Genomic DNA, 22,261 nt, shown 5'->3' with positions numbered 1-22,261 from the left:
CTCTCTCAAATTTTGGAAGAATGGAAGAAAGATATCCAGTACAAATGGTTCAAACAAAATATGCACTCAAACAAAGCAGTTTACTTCAGTATTGGTAAGGAGGGTGAACTCAGGTTTAGAAATTGAGTGTTTGTACCAGTAGGGAATGAATTGAGAAAGGATTTTTAAGAGAAAAGGCCTTTTTCACTTCACTCTGGTGGCATCTAGGTGTAAAAAAGCTTTAAGGAATCTTACTAGTGGCCCAAAATGAAGAAAGAGATCTCAAAATACATCTTCACATGCCTAACATACAAAAAAGTAAAGGTGGAGCATCAAGTTCCATAGGGAAAACTATATCCTCTGGAAATTTTTGAATAGAAATAGGATAGAATCACCATGGACTTTGTATCTGGATTGCCCCTTAATCTCTCCAAAAAGAACTCTGTTTGGGTGATGGTAGATAGGCTCACAAAATTATCTCACTTTTTTCCTATGAATACCACATATTCTTTAGAAATGTTTGCTAAACTATATATTACTGAAGTGGCACGTCTCATAGAGTGCCATCACCCATTGTCTCTGATAGGGATCCAAGATTTGCCTCCAGATTTTGGCAACAATGATAGCAATTATTAGGAACCAAGTTGAAATTTAGCACTCTGTTTCACCCTCTGACTGATGGCCAATCTGATAGAGTAAATCAAGTTTCAGAAAAGATGATGCATTGTTGTGTGATTGATTTTGGGATAAATTGGGAAAAGTATGTTTCTCTATTTAAATTCACCTACAACAATAGCAACCATGTCAGTTTAAAGATGTCTCCTTTCGAGGCCTTATATGGTAGAAGGTGTAGAACACCTACTTGTTGGACAGAGTTAAGCGAAAGAAAAATCATAGGTCCAAACTTAGTGCATGAAACTGAAGAAAAGGTTGACATCATTTGCAACTACTTGAAGGCTACTCAGGATCGAAAAAATTCATATACAGATTTAAAGAGAAAGGATATCTCCTTCGAGGTGAAAGGCAAAGTGTTCTTGAAGGTATCCCCTTGAAAGAGGATTCTACAATTTTGCTAGAAATGAAAGTTAAGTCCAAGATTTGTGGGACCTTATAAAATTCTAGAAGATTTGGTCCGGTGGCATATAACTTGGCTTTGCCTCCTTAACAATCAAGGATTCATAACATTTTTCATGTATCAATGTTGCAAATGTATAGATCCAACCTTGAGCATGTGGTACAAATTGAAGAGCTTGAGATTGAACCAAACCTATCTTATGAGGAAGAACCAGTTCATATTTTGGCCAAGGAAGTTAATGAGCTAAGGAATAAGATAATTCCCTTAGTAAAGGTACTATGGAGGAACCACAACACTGACGAAGCCACTTGGGAAAGAGAGAGCATAATGAAATAACAATATCCACACTTTTTTTCAGGTATGAATTTTGGGGATGAAATTTCCTAAATGGGGGAGAGTTGCAACATTCTAAATCGCAAAGTGCAATACTCGATTATTGTTAATTGAACTAAGACTTATAGTGTGACCCCAAGTAAGGAAAGGGTTAGAAATTTATTAAGCACTTAAGGTACGCGAATGTACCCTTGGGCAAAGCCCTAATTAAGTTGAGCTCTAAGGTTTTGCAGACTCTTTGATAGAGTATATGTCGCCTCAATAGATAGATGAAAATAGTGAGTCCTATTGTTAAACCCCTATTCTGATATGGACGATAAATATATTGTTATATTATCCTCTGATTAAACTATTTAGCTGGCCTAATGAGGATTAGTTAGGATTGGACAAAATTTTTGAAAATGAAAGGACATGCATTTAATATGAGAGAGAAAACTATTAGTCATGAGTACTGAAAGAAATTTAATGGAGGGAAATAAGCTTATCCACTAAGTTTTCCTTTCATGTGCACCTATATAAAGCCAACCTTAGCTTCCTTAATAAGTTCTATATTTTTTTTTTCCAATTCATACTTCCTTTTAAAAATTCTCTCTGCATTTTCCAGGAAAGCGTTAGAGCCAAGGCTTGTTTGAGGGATTAGAGTTTATTGTAATTAGCTAATTTCACCACTGTGAAACCTAGTAAATAACGTTGAAACTCTAGTTGTTTTTGTGCTTATTTACAGGACCCTAGGGTTTCATGCTTTAAAGACAAACTAAAGATTAAGGGAAGAAAACTTTCAGATTCTTGGTTTCCTGACTAAGTGCTCTTGAAAGCTTGTTTAGTTCTTCTAAAAAACATGATCTAATTAGTTAACTATTTATGTTATAGCTCAAGAAACTCCCGAAAGCTCTCGAGACAAGGGCAAGGGACTTGCTGTTTAGTCTCTGCCACATCCTCTGATGAGTTCAAGGTAAGTTTTCCTATCTGGTGAAAAGTTTGGCTTTGTATGTCTGTGTAAGGAATGAAAAGGCCTTACTTCGTGCTAAGCCATTACCCATCTTACTCTGAAAAAGGAACCATATGGTCAGAACAAAAGAAGTGAATCCATGACGTTGGCTTCATTACAAAGAGCATTGAACTAGAATATCGTAATACATGAATGATATTACGTAGCCTCAGGTAAGGCAAGTGTAATGCAAACCAAATTGGCAAAATGTAACAGAGGAAAAAGAAACAAATGAACAATGCAATCTCTAAACACGAACTAAGGTTTTTGGCTAGTACAATGGAGGTTGTCTACATGAATGCATGGGCGTAGTGTTGCACCAAAAAGAGTCCAATTTGATTAAATTCTGTGTAAGTTCGATATTCACCAATGGGCAAGCTACATGAAGTTAGTTTCTGGGGTGCATTCGCAAATGGGCGAACTGTATGTTCCACTAAGTTGGAAGAGTCCTTCTATCTATGTGACATATAAATATCCTAATGTTCGCTCTGGAACTCATTAAATTCTATGAACTTACTCTATTTATCTTCCCTTATTAGGACCACTGAAGAAATAAAGGAGCCTTCAATGACTACGCCATAGGATGCATATTGTGTGAGGCTTCTAGTGGTTTTGTATTATGCATGACAAATGAGGGTAGGGACAAGGCTTGAAATTTGAAGAACAATATTTTGTAACTAAAAATGTATTCGTCAAACTGTGCTCTTTCCTTAAATCTTTACAATAAAGTTTTATGTTTTAAAAGTGTTCGGGTCCTTAAGGTTAAATGTTTTATGTATTACTACTATAGCATATTCCTAACTATTTTTTTAACATGAGGTTCTTCCAATTACATTTCTGAAAGGAAAAGACTTCAAGGTCGTAACACACCATTCCTAGATCCTCCTTAAGGGTCAAGAATAGGGTGCTATAAAGCTCACCTCGCATACCACCCTCGATCTCTAATTTCATCACTCTTGCTTAGCTTAACCCCTAATTTCTACTTCTTAACATCATATTTAATGTTTAATTATAGATCTATACCTCTAGTTTCATCCAATTTCACTAATCTTCAATTTACAAAAAATCACATCTATTTTCAATCATATAGAAAAGAAATCATTCAATCCATTCAAATTCATTAAAGATATGTTAAATTAAGATTAAAAACCTCTTAATTACATCAAAATGACTTAAAAATCGTTTTCAAACAGTCACTTAGCTCACTATAACGAGATTTACCATTTTCAAGTAAAAAAGCTTTAAATCAATAGATCTCATGAATTCATGATTAGATCTATAAAAAATCAAACTAAAACCACACATTAGCTATTTTAACCATGAGAAAACAAATTATTACCTTTGATTTGAATATTTCCACGATATTTGGATCAATTTGAGCAAAAACGTGTTACGAAATAATAAAAAATTGAAAGAGAAAAGGTGAGTTTCTTTAGAAATTGGAGAAGAAAAATGTGTTTGGATGCTTAGAAAAACAGAATGGTTGAGAGAATTTTAAACTAAAACTTCTAATCTGGATCTAACAAATTTTTCAAATGAGTAGAAGTGTGGAGGGAAAGGGACAATGGGTGTTCTTATATAAGCAACAAACTTTCAAATTTTGGTTTATTTCCCCTAAGGGCCCTTCCTATTATCTCCCCTTTTTAACTGAATCCCATTTCAATTAAAGTTCTCTATTTTCACATTTGACCTCTAGTTTTTAAAATTCGTTTCAATTTAATCCTTACTAATATATATGTTTTTTTAATCCCAATTACTGTTATCACTATTAATTATTATTTTATTTATTATTATGACTCTAATTTCAATATCTGACTCGAACCCATGACTTAACTATCCGGTTCTATTGACCTTGTTTTTGGGGTGTGACAATAATAATAGGGTCACCGCCTTTGGCAGATATGGATAAAATGAAATACTTGATTATACTAAAAGGCCACTATGTTTTTTTCCTTCGTACGTCTGTTTGGGTTTTATAAAGCATCCTTCTTTGACGAAGAAAAACTGGTTGTCATGCCCACATAACATTGTCAACTGGGAGCCCATTTATGCTACATCCTTTGTCAACATAACCTTTGTAAACTTGAAGCCCTTGTTACACTTCAACCCCAGGCCATATAATCACCACCAACTGGGACCTTGAGTTGCAACACGATTTTTAACTTCCCAAGTGATGGCTCCATACTCACATGACAGATGAAATTTGTAGGTCACCCAACTCCATAGCACCACTGTAAATTCAGATATTCTTTAAAACTATAACTATCTCTAACACGAACAGAAATAAATAATTTCCAACCGCAAGAAAAAAAATTATTACCAAAGTAAAAACGCGCCCTGTAAGACGCGTTTTCCTTTCTCTCCAAAAACAGCTTAGATTAGTAAATTTTTAGAAATTCAGCATACTTTCTCAATTGTGTTTTTTTTCAGCATATTTCGATAAATTAACTAAAAGAATTTATATTTTAGGAAAAAGGTGAAGTCAAATTTTTTGGAGGGCTGAAATTGAATTATAATTTTGATAAGAGTTAAAATGCGATTTTACCATTATATTAGTTAATATTTTATTTTTTTAAAAACGGTATAATGACTTATTCACCCTCCAACTTTATAAAAAGTCATTTAGTATTCCAATTAATTTTTACTTTTTTATCCTTTGAATGAAAAAGTTAATATCAATTAACTTTGCTAACTTGACAACATTAAATTAAAATTTTTAAAAAATTAATGTCTTAAAGAAATTAAAAATATAAAAATTTTAAATTTATTAAATTTATTGAAAAAGTATAAATTTTATTTAATAATAAAATTTATAATAATATTTTAAAATTTTTAATTTTTAAAAACTAATTCTTGACATGTCATACATATGGTGTTACAATAGCAAAATTAACAAATGTTACTTTTTCCATCCATTTCGAGATGTTTTGACAAAAAGTACTAGTTTAAGGGTTAAAAAATAAAAAATTAAACGAATGACTAAAATGACTTTTTTAAAAAATAAAGTTAGAGGCGAATAAGTCATTATGCTTTTTTAAATGACTAAATTAAAACATAATCATTTTGGAGTCAAAATATAATTTTATCATTATTAATTTATAATTTTATACATTTTAAAGGGTAAATAGGCAATTTTCCAATTTTAGGGTCACCTATTTTAAGACTCAATTGATTGTAACTTCAATTAATTATAGCTTTATTAATGACTTAATTTATTCCTTTTAATTATTTTATGAGAATTTTTAACATTTACGTCTAATTTTTATATTTCATCTTCAATAAAAATATCAAATTTGTAATATTATTATTTTAATTTAAAATTTCATTAATTTTTTCAATTTTTAAATATATTTTTATATAAATTTTATGTTTTAATATTTTTCAGTATGATCTATTTTATTATTGCTTTATAAATAAACTATTGTTTTATAAATAAACTAAATTGGGGTTTGTAACTTGTAAAGTGCCTCTTGGTGGTTGGACCGTCATTCTAGATAGATCAGTCCGAAAAATATTTAAGATTCCTCATTCTTCTCTCTTGTTTCTCATATATTGAAAATAGAAACTTAAGTTTTTTAAAAGTTATTTTTATAATATTTTAATGTTTGACGATAAATTATTTAAATTTTTACAAATAATTATAACATTATAGTATCAGATTTATTAAAAGATTTAAGTATAGTTTAAGAATGCTTTTAAAAGGTGTTTTAGAAGAAAAAAATTTCTGGAATTTTCAGCTTCTGAAAGAGTGTTTTTGATTAATTTTTACTAGAGATAAATACTCTTTTTCTCAAAAAGCAATTTGCTTAAGAATTTTTTTTTTAAAATATTTTTTCAAAAATATTTTTAAAAAGTATTCCATACTAAAATCATTGAATTTACCATAATAAAATGAATAATCATTGAGATAGAAATGTGTATTTATATTATAGATACTTGAAATCTATTATATTTATAAATATTAAACTTAGATCGGGCTATGTGTATTTAAGACACCTGATAACGCCTAAAGCCAATCGTAAAGCATTTAACAAAATAATTGTCCTATAAATAATTAGTCCGCTCAGTATGGTAAAAATACTGCACAAACCTGTCTAAGATGCTGTAAAACTCTATTTTTATTATTTTATCATGAAAAATGCACATTTATTTTATTACATTTTAAAAACACATAACATGCGGATTGAGTTCGAGTTTTAAGTGAATTAACACCGAGTCAAATACGTTTTTCTCTAATTTAAGGGGAATTATAGTGAAAACATATATTGTATAAAAAGAACACACACATCATCCTAAATCTTAACTAAGGAATTAATATCTGGTGCACGTCCAAATAAATATTGGGCTATATAATTTATAATAAGCTTGACTACTGGCTCCCTTTTCTCCCTCTTATATTTGACAAAATCTGCAATCTTACATGTCAAATGACAATGGGCTTTGATGGCAACTTCAACCTGAATCTATTATCATCTTTGGATTTGCCAGCATAAGTGTACAGTCTCCAACAATTTTTCAACTACAAACAATAAGTGAGAATATGTAGCTCAAGCACAGACAATATTTCATGCAGTGCAATGGAGGACTTGTAATACTCACAGAAAACCAGGTTGAAGTAAAACCGAAGCACATAAAAATATAGGACAACAAATTATGGCGAGTTGATCAAAATGACGACTCGATCTTGTCATGAAGAGTTACAACCAAGTCATGAGCATCATTTAGGAGCTTCCATACATCAAGTTGCCCGGCCATACTGTTGCACTCCCTTAAAATTTCATCCATGCTGCTGTACTTCTCAATGATCAATTTCCTCCTCTGTAAGACTGAAGCTGCAATTGCATACAGCAATAAATCATCTGTCGGGGGTGCCTTCTGTCTTATCCTACTCCAGGTGGATTTCGAAAGCCCAGCTCTAATTGTTGCCTGATCTGCCCACATTACCTCCCATAGGCACATTGTCTGTTCAAATGTCAATTCCCTCCTAAAGAGAACCACCACCATCCTATAAACAAAAAAACAATCCTCTGCCTGCAGCTTCTCCAAATGCCTGTAGAGGTGAGAGTCCTTACATTTTATTATCTTGGAAACAATATTAAGTTGCCTTCTGATTCCCACCTCATCAAGCCTAAAATTATGTCGAGCTTTCTTCATGAAACCTACAAAACACCAGAAAGCCTCGTAATCCTCAGGGATGACTGAAACTATTGGAGAAAGGAGATCACTCATGCCCTGGCAGTAGCCAATTTCAGGGTCGTAAAGTGCATAAGCTTCAAGGATAGCAACCAAACGTGCAGCATGGAAAATTCTGCAGGGATCCAGGTGATCATAATCCTTTAACCCAACAGCCTCAGCTGAACGGCGTGCCCTCCCATCTGATACCAAAGCCTGAGAAGTAGAGTATGGCATCCATTCAGCATTGGCACGAACAGCATCTAGACGGATGATTCGCTGCCAGGTTGAAAAATTTTCAGTTGCACGTAGCTTTGATATCCCTTCAGTGCTTGAGGGAGGAACATTCCTTTCTGAAGCCACATCAAGATCATTATCCTCCCTGCCGTCCAAAGTGGGGGACCCCTGAATAACTTCAGGGTCTTCAGAAGAGTCAGAGTCTGATGACTCACTGTTCAGTGCTGACACATCAGCATTTGTTATTCTTCTTGAACTACCATCTCCTGCTAACAATATACTCGACGGTTCATCTGAGAACTCAGCATCTGGGCTCCTTCCCTCACTACAGAGAGACTCTCTGGCACTAACCACATCTTCAGAACTAGATGTGTCTGTCTCCTCAACAAGACTTCCACTGTCTCCATTTCGACAAGTGGCACCCGTTTCAGATGACTTAAAACTCCCAGTGCCATGTTTTAGGAGAAGCCGGCACTTTCTTCGGAGCTTTTCATATTCTTTCCTGCATCAACAGATTGTCAGAAGGTGAAGAAACAAACCGAAGAAATGGTTCTTGGTAGCATTTGACTATAGCTGCAAGGAATAACAAAGTAATAAATACAGGAAGGGCGTGGAAGTTGACCTTTTCTGAGTTCTAACAGCATCTCTTTCTTCTTTGGAACTGTTTAAATCATAGCTGTTGCAGAGAAAAAGAACAGGAAAATGTCATGATATGAAATGGAACACCTATAACTTGAGAATAGCCAAGATGTTCTCCCCTTATTCCATGGAAAGGTAGAAACTTCCCGGGATGTCTTGGCATGGTGGTGTAAAAGAACAACAGAAGCAGTAGCAACAACAAGAAGGGTAACACAGGTTCAGTACACTTACACTCCAAGGAGGAAGGGCCAGACCTCTGCCCTAATACTTGGATCAACACCCTACACCAATGGTGAACAAGATTAAGCATTTTGATTACAACAAAAGAATTGAATGAGAAAATCAGCAGGTTAGCTGTGACAGTAACTCACTCTACAGCGAACTTTCTTCAAGAACTTGACTCCACCATCCCGGAGTCTACCATCAGGTGTAAACAAACTTCTCCACTGCTGAGGTGAGAGGGCATGTTTCTTTCTATAGCGAGACCAGGGTGATCTGAGCCGACCACTGAAAAAAAAGGATGAATTTGCAAATAGAAAATGAGAAAATAATAATAAGACATGTGATTTAAGAGAACCAATTTATAGATATGAATGCATCTTTTTCTGTGTTTCACATAATGAGGTTCATGGAAACAAAAACCATTACTAAGTTTGAGAGAAAGGATATTGTGTTATTGCAGTAACCATCATAACATCACTAAGTTATCTACTCTTCCCTCATCAAGCTTTACACCAGATACCAACTCTCATGAGCAAAGAATAATGACTTGCACCAACGAGCATCCACCAGAAAGATAAGATTTACGTTCGATTCTATTTTGCTTAGGAGGTTAGCCAGCCAAATTATGTAATATGATAAATATGAAATTTGGCACCAGCTCCAGTATGTCTCTTATCAAAGATCAGTATAATGAGTTCCGAGAAATTTCCAAATTTTAAACTGTAAAAAAAGTTTAGCAGTTGAAAGCCAGGATATGGGTTGAAGAAAAGAGAGGAATGGACTCCTCATCTGAATATGATTCCCTCTAATTTTCCAATTTTAAAAGGGATAACTTCAAGCTGCTGATTGAAAAAGGGAGAACCATAATCTACTTTCTCATCTATTTAAAACTAGAGTATTTCTTTTTCTTTTTCGAAGTCCATCAGTTTCTGTTGATTATGAGTGTTAATATTCAAATATATCAACATTAGAAAGTCATAATCATGAATAAAATCCTAGCAGATTGAAGCAGTCTAAAGGCAACCTTAGTCAACGATAAAAAAAATATGTTAAAAAAATAAGGTTGCCAAGTCACATTAACACAGATTCAAAAAAAATAAGTAAAGCAAAGAAAATATTAGAATTTGAAATTTATAACCAAACAATGGAGCAATAATGACTGGAAATACTAACAAACAAGAAGCAGAAACCGTAATTAGCGAAAAGAGAAAAAGTTTGAAGGGGTGTAGAAAGAATATAGAAGAAAAAAAAAAAGGAAGCAAGGCAAACGAGGAAACAAATAGTTTCGAACTTATACAAAGGGGAAAGAATTGAGAGAGGAGATCGGGATCTGAATCGAAAATCTAACAAGAGATTACTTAAATGAGTAAGTGTTTAGGGATAAAGGGAGAAGAAAGAGGACGAGGACTCACCGATCAGTGGAAGAACAAGAAACTGGTGAAGAAGAGGTAACAACGAATAGAACCGAACGCAAATGAATCCACGAAGATGATGACGATGACGATGACGACGACGAAGAGGGTGAAGGTGAAGGTGAGTTCGGAGATGAAGATGAAGTCTGACTTCTTCTAAGAGCTCTCATCTATTAGAATTTGATTCTTATCGACTACTCTTACTACGAACCGGTACTAGGGGTTTCGGAGATTTGCTTTTACCGTTAAGCATTGAGAGGAGGAATTTTCTTTTTACCTAGTAGTGGTGAAGAAAATGGCGGCAAAGAGAGCGAGGCCGGCAACAGCAGTAACGGCGACGGTAGTTTTGGAGGGCGGCATGGGTACAGCGGACCAGAATCCTCCTCCGCCGCCGCCAAAGTGGTGGATTCCGGTAGGGCTGTTGTTGGCTGAGGGGAGCATGGAAGGCTTGAGGTGGAGGAAACCAAATCAAGATGCCCGACCTACCCCGTCCTTTTAACTTCTTCCTCTGAGTTTTTCTTTTTCTTTTTAGCTTTGTTGACTGCTTCGCTTTCTCAAATCTCAACAGCTCCTTTCTTTTATTATGTTTTCCTGATTGGGTTTTGGTTTATTCGGCCGCCCGCCCAATGAATGAATCGAGAAAGAAAGGTGTATTTGAGTTATGTGCCTATCTAGACTAGACTCCATACTACATAGCTTTTCAGAGAGAAAGAGTTCTAAAACTGAAAGATTTGATTTCAGATTGATTCTACTACCTACGCTTATTATTTCCGCTGTTAGGTATTGGTCCCTTCTCGCTTTCTTTATTATTTATTATTTCTCCTTTTCTTTTTTGAATTTCATTTGACCTAATTCCTTTTCCAAATACAAATTGATTTTGGGTTAAATATATTTTCATCACCACCACAATCAATCCAAAATCGGTTTATTAAATTTCGTATACAAATTTCACTTATTGTAAATTTTAATAGTTATTAAAATTAGATTTTTATTTTTATATTTTTATGCTTATAAATAGATACTACGATAAATCATTATAATTATTCCTTTTGATTAATAAAGTTCATTATCTATTACTTTCATATTTTTTTATTTTTATTATTCACATCTCTATTTATTTTATAACACGTTATTAGTACCATGATTTTCTATTTTTTTTAAAGTTTTTTCTTTTAAAGTCCAATCCTTTTTCATCTTAAACTTTCACTCTTACGACTTCATATTCGGGATGTTGAAAGATTCAATAATGGATCACGATGATGACCATGATGTTAAAAATCTTTTAGTATATTTTATTATTTTATTTATTATATCATATTTATTATTATTGGAGAATAATCATGACAACATAAATGAATAGATTCTAATTTAAAATCACGTATGTTTACAATGGTGATTATGAAATAAAAAATCAATAGATGTGTTTAGAAGTCTGCCCTACCAGATTTGTTACATTCTCTAAAGTGAATGCAAACATAAAAAAATAAAATAAAAGATATAATCATGGGCCACTAAAAGTAGGAACATAATAATAAATAAGAGAACAATAAGAGTTCTCAAGATAACTCTTCAAAGGGTAAAGATAACTTATGTTATCAATGTAATATAAAAGATTCTTGGCCATATATGTGGTGTTTTCCCAAATATTTTGTTTCTATTAATATTCTTTGAGGAAGGATATGAGAATGTAGTAATGAATTCTATCATTACGGATAGAAAATATTTATCTTATTTAGTCTTGAAACAAACAAATATTATTCCAATATTTGGTAGTACAAAATTAGTCGAAAGCTCCAAAAAGCTAATATATTAATATCTTATGATAATTAATCTATTGGTTTTAAAAGATATTTATAATGGATCTTATATTGAGATTGTGAATGAGGAAAATATTATACTTCATATGAATCACTATTCCTATAAATATCTATTTTGAAAGGATGAAAAGAGAGGATTGGGTTATTAATTTATATTTATTTTATAATATTTGTGATATGCTTTTGTCATCATTCCCATTAAGGGGTTGGAAGCAAAATTTTTACTGTGAAAGATCTATTTATGAGCAATAAAATATGAAAATTCTATCTAAAACTCGTTATAGTTGGATGCATATTTTTTAGATATTTGAATATTTTGGCATATTCCCTGAAGTGAATATTGCATATAATTGTTTGGAAATTATATTTATTTTGTTGTCTTAGTTACATTATAATATTCACATTGATTTAGACATTTCCAATAGTAAATGTCACAATAGCACTTATATGTGGATACAAAGTAAAATGAATGATAGTAAAATTATTAATTTGTTACAATTTAGTACAATTGAAACACATGTTAAAGTAAACCAGAAGTTTATTGATACAAATGCATTTCTACTTGGCATGATTCACTACAGGAAAACAGACTTTTAGCGGCGTTTTTTTTTCCTTTAGCGGCATTGTTAAGCACCGCTAATACTTTTAGCGGCGCTTTCTCAAGCGCCGCAAAAAACGTCGCTATATGCAACGCCACAAAAATTAGCGGCGTTTTTTAGAAAAAACGCCGGTAAAGATTAGGACATTTAGCGGCGCTTTTATAAAAAACGCCGCTAAAGACCAGGACCTTTAGCGGCGCTTTTTTAAAAAAAGCCGCTAGAAACCAGGACCTTTAGCGACGCTTTTATAAAAAACGCCGCTAGAGACCTGTACTTTTAGCGGCGCTTTTATAAAAAACGCCGCTAAAGACATGTACTTTTAGCGGCGCTTTTTTAAAAACGCCGCTAATTTTCCCAGTTTTGCAATATGTATTTTTGCACCTATATCCAACCCTCCTGCAAGAAATTCAATAAAAAACAGCAAATATACCATGAAATCCAACCAAAACACGTAAATTTAAATAATACAAAATTATACGAAAAATATATTATATAAATTGTAAATGAATATTCAAAATATTCTTAAAGTAATGTTAAAAGTTACAAGAAAACAAATGTCTATGATGGCGGATTTTGAAATTGGTAGAACATAGTCATCATAGATGAAGTCTTCTTTGGAGTTCATTGTATTTCCTGCTCGCTCGCCTCCTCGCCACGCCTCCGCCTCCTCGGCCGCCTCCGCTCTAAGTTGAGAAATTTGCTCATCTGTGCTAGCTTGTATCCGAACTATCGATCTTTTAACCTCGAACTTGACTTGACTTTGACTCCGGAAGGCATGTATTGGTGCGAGGTGGATCCAAAATATTGGGTCGGGTTAACACGGATCCTTGAAATCTAACCCGACCATACCTTTCGAACCCAAAACTTCATTAATAATTACATTATCAATATCCTCAAAATTAACAGAACTATCAGTCGAAGCAGTCGCTTCATACTCTGCCTTCTTATCTTTTAGTTTCTCCTAATAAATCAGTTAAAGAGTTAGAAACGAAATATACAATAAAAAGGAATACAACATAACATTATTTAAATTACACTAATAAAAACGACGAATTAAAACATTATAATTAAATATTATAAATATTTATAATGAATCAATTTTTATTAACTAAATATACCATAATTTTTGCAGCCTCATATGACATCGGAGTTCCATCTTTTTTCCTATGCGTAATGTCAAAAAGTTGAAGGCGTCCAACTTTTTGACCAGACGAGGCTTCCTACAATATAGTAGTAAAAATATTATTTAATAGTAAAAAGTTATTAATACTTGATAGATTTAATAAATCCATAATACCTCGGCCTGAGCTACACAAGCAAAACTTTTCGACCCTGCCGTGTGCGTAAATTTTTGTTTTTGCCTGCTGCTTGTTCCAACTCGCTCACGGTCCTACATAATGAAATTATTATTACGTATATAGTAAATGCTATAAACCGAAAAATTTATAAGAGTTTGCAAGTACATAATACCTCTCCTTTCTTCGAATTCCAAAATCGAACCGCATCTTCCCATTGGTACCTCAGCATTCTCGGTGGGACATTTTGCAATTTTTCTTCGAGGCTTATGGGTTTTTTAAAATATTCTTTTTTCAAAATGCTTTTATTGTCTCTCCATTTTTTACCCAATGCCTTCTTGATATAGGCATCAGAGACCTCTAAAGCAAACCTATCCTAAAAAACACAAGTTTAGGAAGTAAATATAAATGAAACTTAAACCAAAGTATTATAATTACATTAACGTTTTGTTACCTTAATATTAGAGAGAGCTTGATTTTTATTGCTATCAGGCATGTTATGCCATGATTCGTAGTTGATGGGCAACATATTGGCATTTTGTGCTATAATGCCCAAATAGCTCTTGAAAGTCGAGCTTCTTGTCCAACAGTGACCATGGTTGTTTCTACTTACTTTGACACGCTCGATGTAATTTAAGTTATATAAATCATTAGGAGCGACACGTCCTCGACCTCTCAAGGCGTCCCACCATTTTCATTTGAAAAATAATAAATTATTACTATATTGAAATTTAAAATAAATCAAGAATAAAATTTAATACAATTTGTAAAATAAACTTAACATTACTTTGAAATTCCACAGACTCGTCAAGTGTCTTCTTGACGCTTGAAGATCCAACAACCTGTCTCATTGTTCAAGACTTACTTCTTCCAAATTTGTAGTATTCATACAATACTAAGATCTCTTAATCTTCTTCTAGGCATTTTTCCGAAACACATAAAATAGATAAAATTTTAGTAAGAAATAACAACAATAGTAAATATAAAATAGTTAAATTATATAACATGACCAATGTTAATATTATAACATTACATATAAATAAAAATCATAAAATCTTACTACATCATAAATCGTAAATATCTTTGTCTACATCCTGACGAACCCATTGAAATTGTGTACTAGTACTAGGGATATTTTCATCTAAGTCTTGTTCTGGAAAAGGCAAAGTTTCTGATCTTTCACCGATGTCATCTCTACTTCCATTCCCCATGTCAAACAAGTCTCTAGGGGTGTTTCGGAGTACAACGTACCAACCCTCATCAATTGGATCTTTCGAGTAAAAAACTTGTTTAACTTGAGAAGAAAATACATACGGCTCGTCTATCAAATGTTCTCCAGTGTGAATTAATCGAGAGAAATTCACCATTGTAAAACCAAACTGATCATTTTTAATTCATTGCGATATTAGCATCAGCCCAATCACATCGAAATAAGACAACTTTCCATTTTCCATAATAATCCAACTCAATAATGTCGGTTAGAAGTCCATAATACTCCACATTTCCCTCGACAGGATTACTGTCCCTAGCACTAGCGTAACTTGTAATTAAAGAGTTAACAACTACTCCATAATTTTGAGTTCTCCTCAATCTCTCGCGATATTTGGTATGAAATTTGAATCCATTCATGATGAAGCCACTATATCTTTTTACTACTCGATTCGAACCTTGGGAAAGCCATTTAACTTCGTCATTAATGACATTCTCACTCCAAACCTATTGAATCGAAAGTAAATTGAGTAATTATAAATGTTATGAGAAAACATTATTATTTGTTAATAAAATGTTGAGTTGCATACCGTTTGGCTTAACCATTCATGAAAAGATTCTGCGAATAACCTATTAATCTCGCGATGTTGTAATCTTCATGAGCGTGGACGAGATCTTAAGATTTGTTTGTACTCACTATGTTAAACACATGTTTAATTCGTTAAAAAATAAACAAATCAAAAAAAGAAGAATTTTATCATATTCTAGAACTTACTTGCGTAATTGTTCAAGTGTTTCGTGGTGGAAAAGAACATATCTATGTGCTTGTATCGAAGATCGGTCATCTAATTCTACAATTTCAACTTTGCCGATTGGTTCTCCATAATTTTGAAATAAATAAGTTTTGTCCAAGTTAGGATCATTGAGTCTGGCATTTCTACTTGGTCTATTCAATCTTGTTTCAACATCTAAAAATCTAGAACAGAATGTCATACACTCCTCTGCCAAGTAGCCTTCAGCAATTGATCCTTCCGGATAACGCTTGTTACGGCAATAAGACTTCAATTTGCTTAGGAACCTAAACACCATATACAACATTATCAAAACTGGTAACTATAGGTATAAAGGTGAATGCCTTTGAAATAAATTAGCACCTTTCAATTGGATACATCCAACGATAGAAAACCGGCCCACCAATTATTGCTTCACGAGGGAGATAAATGACAAGGTGCACCATAATAGTGAAGAAGGAAGGTGGAAAGATCTTCTCCAAATTGCATAATGTCAAAGCGGCTCGATCTTGTACTTTTTCAAGTTCTTCAACATTCAAAACTTTGCCACAAATTACTTTTATTATATTGGACAGCTCAATTATACAGGACGTTACCTTCTTTGACATACAGCACCGTAAAGCAACTGGAAGTAGATCTTGCATCAGGATGTGATAGTCATGTGATTTTAATGAATATAGTCTTCGATCTTTAAGACTTACACATCGAGATATATTTGATGAATACGTATCCAGAACCTTTATATCCTTTAACACCGTGCAGAACATTTCTTTCTCTTCCTTTGACATTGCAAAAATTGTAGGCAGCAACTAATATTTTCCATTAGGAAATACTTGGGGATTCGGCAACCAATATTTTCCATTAGGAAGTACTTGGGGATGAAGATCACGCCTAATTCCCATGTGAACTAAATCAAGTCGACTTTGAAGATTATCTTTTGATTTACCATCGACGTTCAAAATTGTCCGGATGATGTTCTCGCAGGCATTCTTCTCAATATGCATCACATCAAGATTGTGGCGTAATATGTGATGCTCCCAATAAGGAAACTCAAAAAAAATACTTCTTTTCTTCCACAAGTCCGCCTCATTAGGGTCATCCTCCTCGTTAGATTCATCATCAGATTCATCCCTCGATCGTCTATTTGTTTGCCTGTTAGATGGTTGATTCAGCTTCCCGTAACTGAAATCCATATCTTTTAACATGAATAAGATTTCAGATCCAATGGTGCGCTTTCAGAGCTTTTTCAACTCTTGAAGCAGTCAAATAAAGCCTTCAAATCTATATCTATGATTTTCATCTAACCACCGACGATGCCCCATATAGCAGAACTTCTTCCCATTATATAACCACTGTGAACACGTTTGAGCAGCACAACAAGGACAAGCATAACGTCCTTTGGTACTCTAACCCGATAAATTCGCATATGCCGGGAAATCATTAATTGTCCACATCAAAGCAGCACGTAGGTAAAAGTTCTCCTTTCTCAATACATCATACGTCTCAACACCCGCCCATAATTGTTTTAACTCTTCAATAAGTGGCTGCAGATATATGTCAATATCATTTCTGGGGCTTTTCTCTCCGGGGATAATCATAGATAATATCAAAGAAGATTGCTTCATGCAAAGCCATGGAGGCAAATTATAAGGAACAAGGACCACAGGCCAAGTACTGTACGAGGTGCTCATGATTTTAAAAGGATTAAATCCGTCAGATGCTAACCCGAGCCTTACACTCCGAGGATCACTTGCAAAGCTTGGAAATATATTGTCAAATGATTTCCATGCAAAAGAATCTGTAGGATGCCTTAATAATCCATCATCCGTTCGTTGATCATGATGCCACGTCATAAACTCAGCTGTCTTTGACGACATGAATAGCCTTTGAAGCCTTGGGATTAGCGGGAAATATCGCAAAATCTTGTTCGGCTTCCTTCTTGGTATGGCCCATATTCATCCTCATTAACATCTTCGCATCTCTATTCATCCAACGAGATTTACCATAAACATGACAAGACTGTTGATTTCTTGATCACCCCAATACAACATGCAATCATTTGAGCAACTATGAATTTTGTTGTACCCAAGGCCTAAATCTTTTATCACTTTCTTCATGTCTTTACATGATTGAGGATTTTGCAAGCGGAACATTTCTCTCAAAAGCTCTAACAAACATTGTCAAAGAGTTTCCGGTCCACCCTCCCAAACATTTTAAGTGGAAAAGGCGAATATAAAATGACATTTTCGAAAATTTTGATCCCTCATAAAGTTCTTCATTCATTTCACCAAGTAACGTGTAGAACTTTGCCGCTTCTTCATTCGGCTGTTCATTCGGTACACTTCTTCTCGTTTCCATAAAAGTATTCCCACCGATATTATAATCATCAGATGCAACATAGTTTGGTGGAAATGATTGGAAACTTTCACTCCGCATATTAAATGCATCCCGCATCATACCTTCCATGTCATCTTCTCTAACATGCTGACGGTAACCACTATAAGGATAACCCGAATTAATCATCGAAGAGGCTCCACTAGGTGTACACTCTCCATGGAAAATCCATTTTTTATACCCCCGAATGAAGCCATCAACAATTAGATGTTCGTAGACAACTTCACGATGTTGCCAATAGATATTGCCACACTTCTTACATGGGCAAAGAATCATATTCTCTTGGCTTGAATTGTGAAATGCTAAATCTAAAAAAGATTGCACTCCATTTTGATACTCGTTGCTTGCCCTTGAGAAATTCATCCAAGTCCTATCCATTTCGTAGTTGTTGAAGTCTAAAGTTGGCAATAAGTTACACGGGTAAGTTGTTTATTATGTAAGTCTTGATATGATATATATTTATGTTTTATGTAAGTTATGTAGATTATGTAAGTTATAAAATTTGAACTTTTAAACTATATGCTTTTAAGGAAATTATTAGATTAAACTACATGTATTAGTTAAGTTATGTAAGTTGTTATGTACATTATGTGAGTTATGTAATTTATTTAAGTAATGATCAATATTAATACTATTTTGATAAAAATTAGTTATAATATATTTAAACAATGATCAATATTGTTATATTGATAAAATAATTTATAATTGGCCCTTCAATCGTTGAAATTTTTAATTCTTTTTAAGGTCGATAGAATTATTTATAAGCTCCATAGAACTTTTTGGAAATCTTTTTTATACAAATACATTTAAAATATTAAATATTAAAATCAAACATTATTAATATAACAAAATAGTAATTTGAATATAATAATATCAAGAAAGAATCGTAGTTTAATTTTTATAAGTAAATTGGAAATAAATTAAGGTTATATAAATATTCAATAGCGATAGAACTTTTTCAATTCTTTTGAATTTTTAAGATTCATCATACGTGGCGTTGTTACACCTAGGAGGATCCATTATATCTTGCACTCGATATAAGGCAACCCGTTAGGTTTCCACCTATATACTTTGAATCTTTAAAATATTAAAAATAAGGAATGGACAAGCAAGCTACGTATATGGTAATAAAATTAATTCATACTTATTCATACTTAAGTTGAATCAAATAATAATTAAGTTAAACCAAAAATATAAAACTTATTCATACTTATTCATACTTCAAATAATAATTAATACTATTTTGATAAAAATTAGTTATAACTTTTAAAGACATTTAAAAATATTAAATATTAAAATCAAACATTATTAATATAACAAAATAGTAATTTGAATATAATAATATCAAGAAAGAATCGTAGTTTAATTTTTAAAGTAAATTGGAAATAAATTAAGGTTATATAAATATTCAATAGCGATAGAACTTTTTCAATTCTTCTTGAATTTTTAAGATTCATCATACGTGGCGTTGTTACACCTAGGAGGATCCATTATATCTTGCAGACTCAATATAAGGCAACCCGTCGAGTTTCCAACCTATATACTTTGAATCTTTAAAATATTAAAAATAAGGAATGGACAAGCAAGCTACATATATGGTAATAAAATTAATTCATACTTATTCATACTTAAGTTGAATCAAATAATAATTAAGTTGAACCAAAATATAAAACTTATTCATACTTATTCATACTTCAAATAATAATTAATACTATTTTGATAAAAATTAGTTATAACTTTTAAAGACATTTAAAATATTAAATATTAAAATCAAACATTATTAATATAACAAAATAGTAATTTGAATATAATAATATCAAGAAAGAATCGTAGTTTAATTTTTATAAGTAAATTGGAAATAAATTAAGGTTATATAAATATTCAATAGCGATAGAACTTTTTCAATTCTTCTTGAATTTTTAAGATTCATCATACGTGGCGTTGTTACACCTAGGAGGATCCATTATATCTTGTACTCGATATAAGGCAACCCGTCAGTTTCCAACCTATATACTTTGAATCTTTAAGATATTTAAAATAAAGTTGGAGAGAAGGTTAGATATTGTTGTAATTATAATGGACAAGCAAGCTACATATATGGTAATAAAATTAATTCATACTTATTCATACTTCAAATAATTAATACTATAAGGTCGGGTTTCCACCTATATACTTTGAATCTTTAAAATATTTAAAAGCGTACCTTAATAAAACGCACGGTCTACTCCACTCTCACCAGAAAGCAGGTGGAGTTCAAAAAGTAATATTTGTTAAGTAATTTAAAGTGAAAATGCATAGAAATAAGGAAAAAATTTAGCAACTAAACCTGTATGTACCTAGAACAAATGTTAATGGTCGTGGTGTATTTAGTTGCACCAAATATTATTTCAGTGCTCGATAGTACCTAGAACAGATGTAAGATTATAAGAGTAGCACCAAATATATTTCAGTTTAAGCAAATATAAAAACTTTATCTATATCATACCAAATTTTAATTGAAGATTAAATGGCGACTTCAGTTGAACCAATACTTGCGGGAGGAGAGGAAGCGATAAATGAAGTCGTACACCTCAAGAAAATCGCAAAAGCGCATCGTATAGAAAGCACACTTATCATCAATGGGACAAAGGAAACTTAAGGATGTGATGACAGGAACTACTCAAGAAGACACTGATTATCACGTGTTCTCATTCATACTTATTCATACTTCAAATAATAATTAATACTATTTTGATAAAAATTAGTTATAACTTTTAAAGACATTTAAAAATATTAAATATTAAATATTAAATATTAAAATCAATTGCTTCAACCCCAATCAACTGGAATTTGCCAATGACCATGAAAAACATCATAATATATTGAGTCTTGCTGCAATTTACTATATCTAATATAAGCTTGCCATTCTAAATACCATTATCAGTGCCATTTTCTTCCTTTACCATAGCATTTATTACCTTCAATCGACATCTCATTTTATAATTAGAAATTGAAAAGCATTTTCAAACAAAATATAACAATTTTTTTATATAAAACGTGAGCAACAAGACAACATTAAACTCTTAAATCAATCTAAGTCCACACTAAACACATAAGTTGGATAGAAACATGAAAACAGACCAAAAGAACATCTAAAAAACCAAAATGGAATCGCCATTATTATGTAAACATGAAAATGCACAGCTTGAAACAAACCAACTTTGCATGTGTAGAATCATACTCCACAAAACTCATAAACATTAACTTCTCCTAACCAGAATACCAACTTTATGTTTACAGAGGCCTTGATGGAAACTAACATAACTGTTGATATATAACTTATCTAATAAGAATCACAGAATATGCAGAAAGTACCTGAGTATTTAGTATCAAGAGAACCATGTATTCAAAGGAAAAGAGCCAGAAATTGATCAATGTATGAAAAACTTGGTCTATATTTCAAAACTGGAGTAAAGCTTTCATCTAGTACCAAATACATACATATATAGAGACATAAACACACAGGCATACATCTTCCATTACCTAAATCTGTTTCTTGAAAATAAAAGATAAGTAAGCTTCTACAGGAAACTTAACAAGGAAGCCAAATCGAGACAAAACACAAAAAAGAGTGGATGAAATAAGCTTAAAAATTTAGGAATGTAATTAAAATGTTAATTAAATGTTAGGAAAAACATTTAAAATTTAGGAATGTAATTAAATGTTAATTAAACATTGAAAACATAAAAGGAAAAACATGTTGAAAGAAACATAAATGTTAGGGAAGACAATGTTTACCTTGATTGAATTGGAAATGTTTTCTTGAGGGTTTATTTAGAGATGCTTGGGATTGATCTCTAATAATGTCGAGAGACTTCCCTACTCATTGCATTTGAAGAATAGAAGTCTGTTTCTGGTCGACAAAACAATCAAATGAGTTCTAAAAATAAACAACATTTAATGATTGGTATAATATTAATTATATTTGCTAATAACAGGTGGGAATAAACAAATAAAATGATTAAAAAAAACAGCCAGCAATTTGGTATAACAATAACAGGAGAAATAAGACCAAGCTCAATACCATTAAAAGATAGTAAGTTACATTGTATACATATTA

At 32.5% G+C, this 22,261-nt stretch overlaps 2 protein-coding genes across 4 annotated transcripts; both read right to left on the bottom strand.

Annotated features, from left to right (window-relative positions):
* Window positions 1-6,728: 6,728 nt before the first annotated feature.
* On the bottom strand, window positions 6,729-10,935 carry LOC108473860 (rab GTPase-activating protein 22-like). 3 transcript variants are annotated; one of them, XM_017775654.2, is made up of 6 exons: window positions 10,335-10,935; window positions 10,058-10,222; window positions 8,795-8,930; window positions 8,655-8,704; window positions 8,407-8,460; window positions 6,729-8,286 (listed from the first exon to the last, which is right to left on the bottom strand). In XM_017775654.2, the coding sequence occupies exons 1-6, from the start codon at window positions 10,496-10,498 to the stop codon at window positions 7,041-7,043; spliced, it is 1,815 nt and encodes a 604-aa protein (XP_017631143.1). In that variant the 5' UTR covers window positions 10,499-10,935; the 3' UTR covers window positions 6,729-7,040. The 3 variants fall into 3 exon arrangements, with proteins under 3 accessions (XP_017631143.1, XP_017631141.1, XP_017631142.1); XM_017775652.2 differs by having other exon boundaries at window positions 10,058-10,934; XM_017775653.2 differs by lacking the exon at window positions 10,058-10,222 and having other exon boundaries at window positions 10,335-10,932.
* Window positions 10,936-13,069: 2,134 nt separating this feature from the next.
* Window positions 13,070-14,285, bottom strand: LOC128296611 (uncharacterized). The gene is made up of 5 exons (XM_053032044.1): window positions 14,223-14,285; window positions 13,944-14,144; window positions 13,771-13,863; window positions 13,592-13,693; window positions 13,070-13,156 (listed from the first exon to the last, which is right to left on the bottom strand). The coding sequence occupies exons 1-5, from the start codon at window positions 14,262-14,264 to the stop codon at window positions 13,070-13,072; spliced, it is 525 nt and encodes a 174-aa protein (XP_052888004.1). The 5' UTR covers window positions 14,265-14,285.
* Window positions 14,286-22,261: the final 7,976 nt, after the last annotated feature.

Source organism: Gossypium arboreum, chromosome 8 (genome assembly GCF_025698485.1).
Source record: "Gossypium arboreum isolate Shixiya-1 chromosome 8, ASM2569848v2, whole genome shotgun sequence".
In the NCBI taxonomy this organism is placed as follows: Eukaryota; Viridiplantae; Streptophyta; class Magnoliopsida; order Malvales; family Malvaceae; genus Gossypium; species Gossypium arboreum.
Note: the sequence above shows the minus strand (reverse complement) of the source record. Positions and strands in the feature narration are given on the sequence as shown.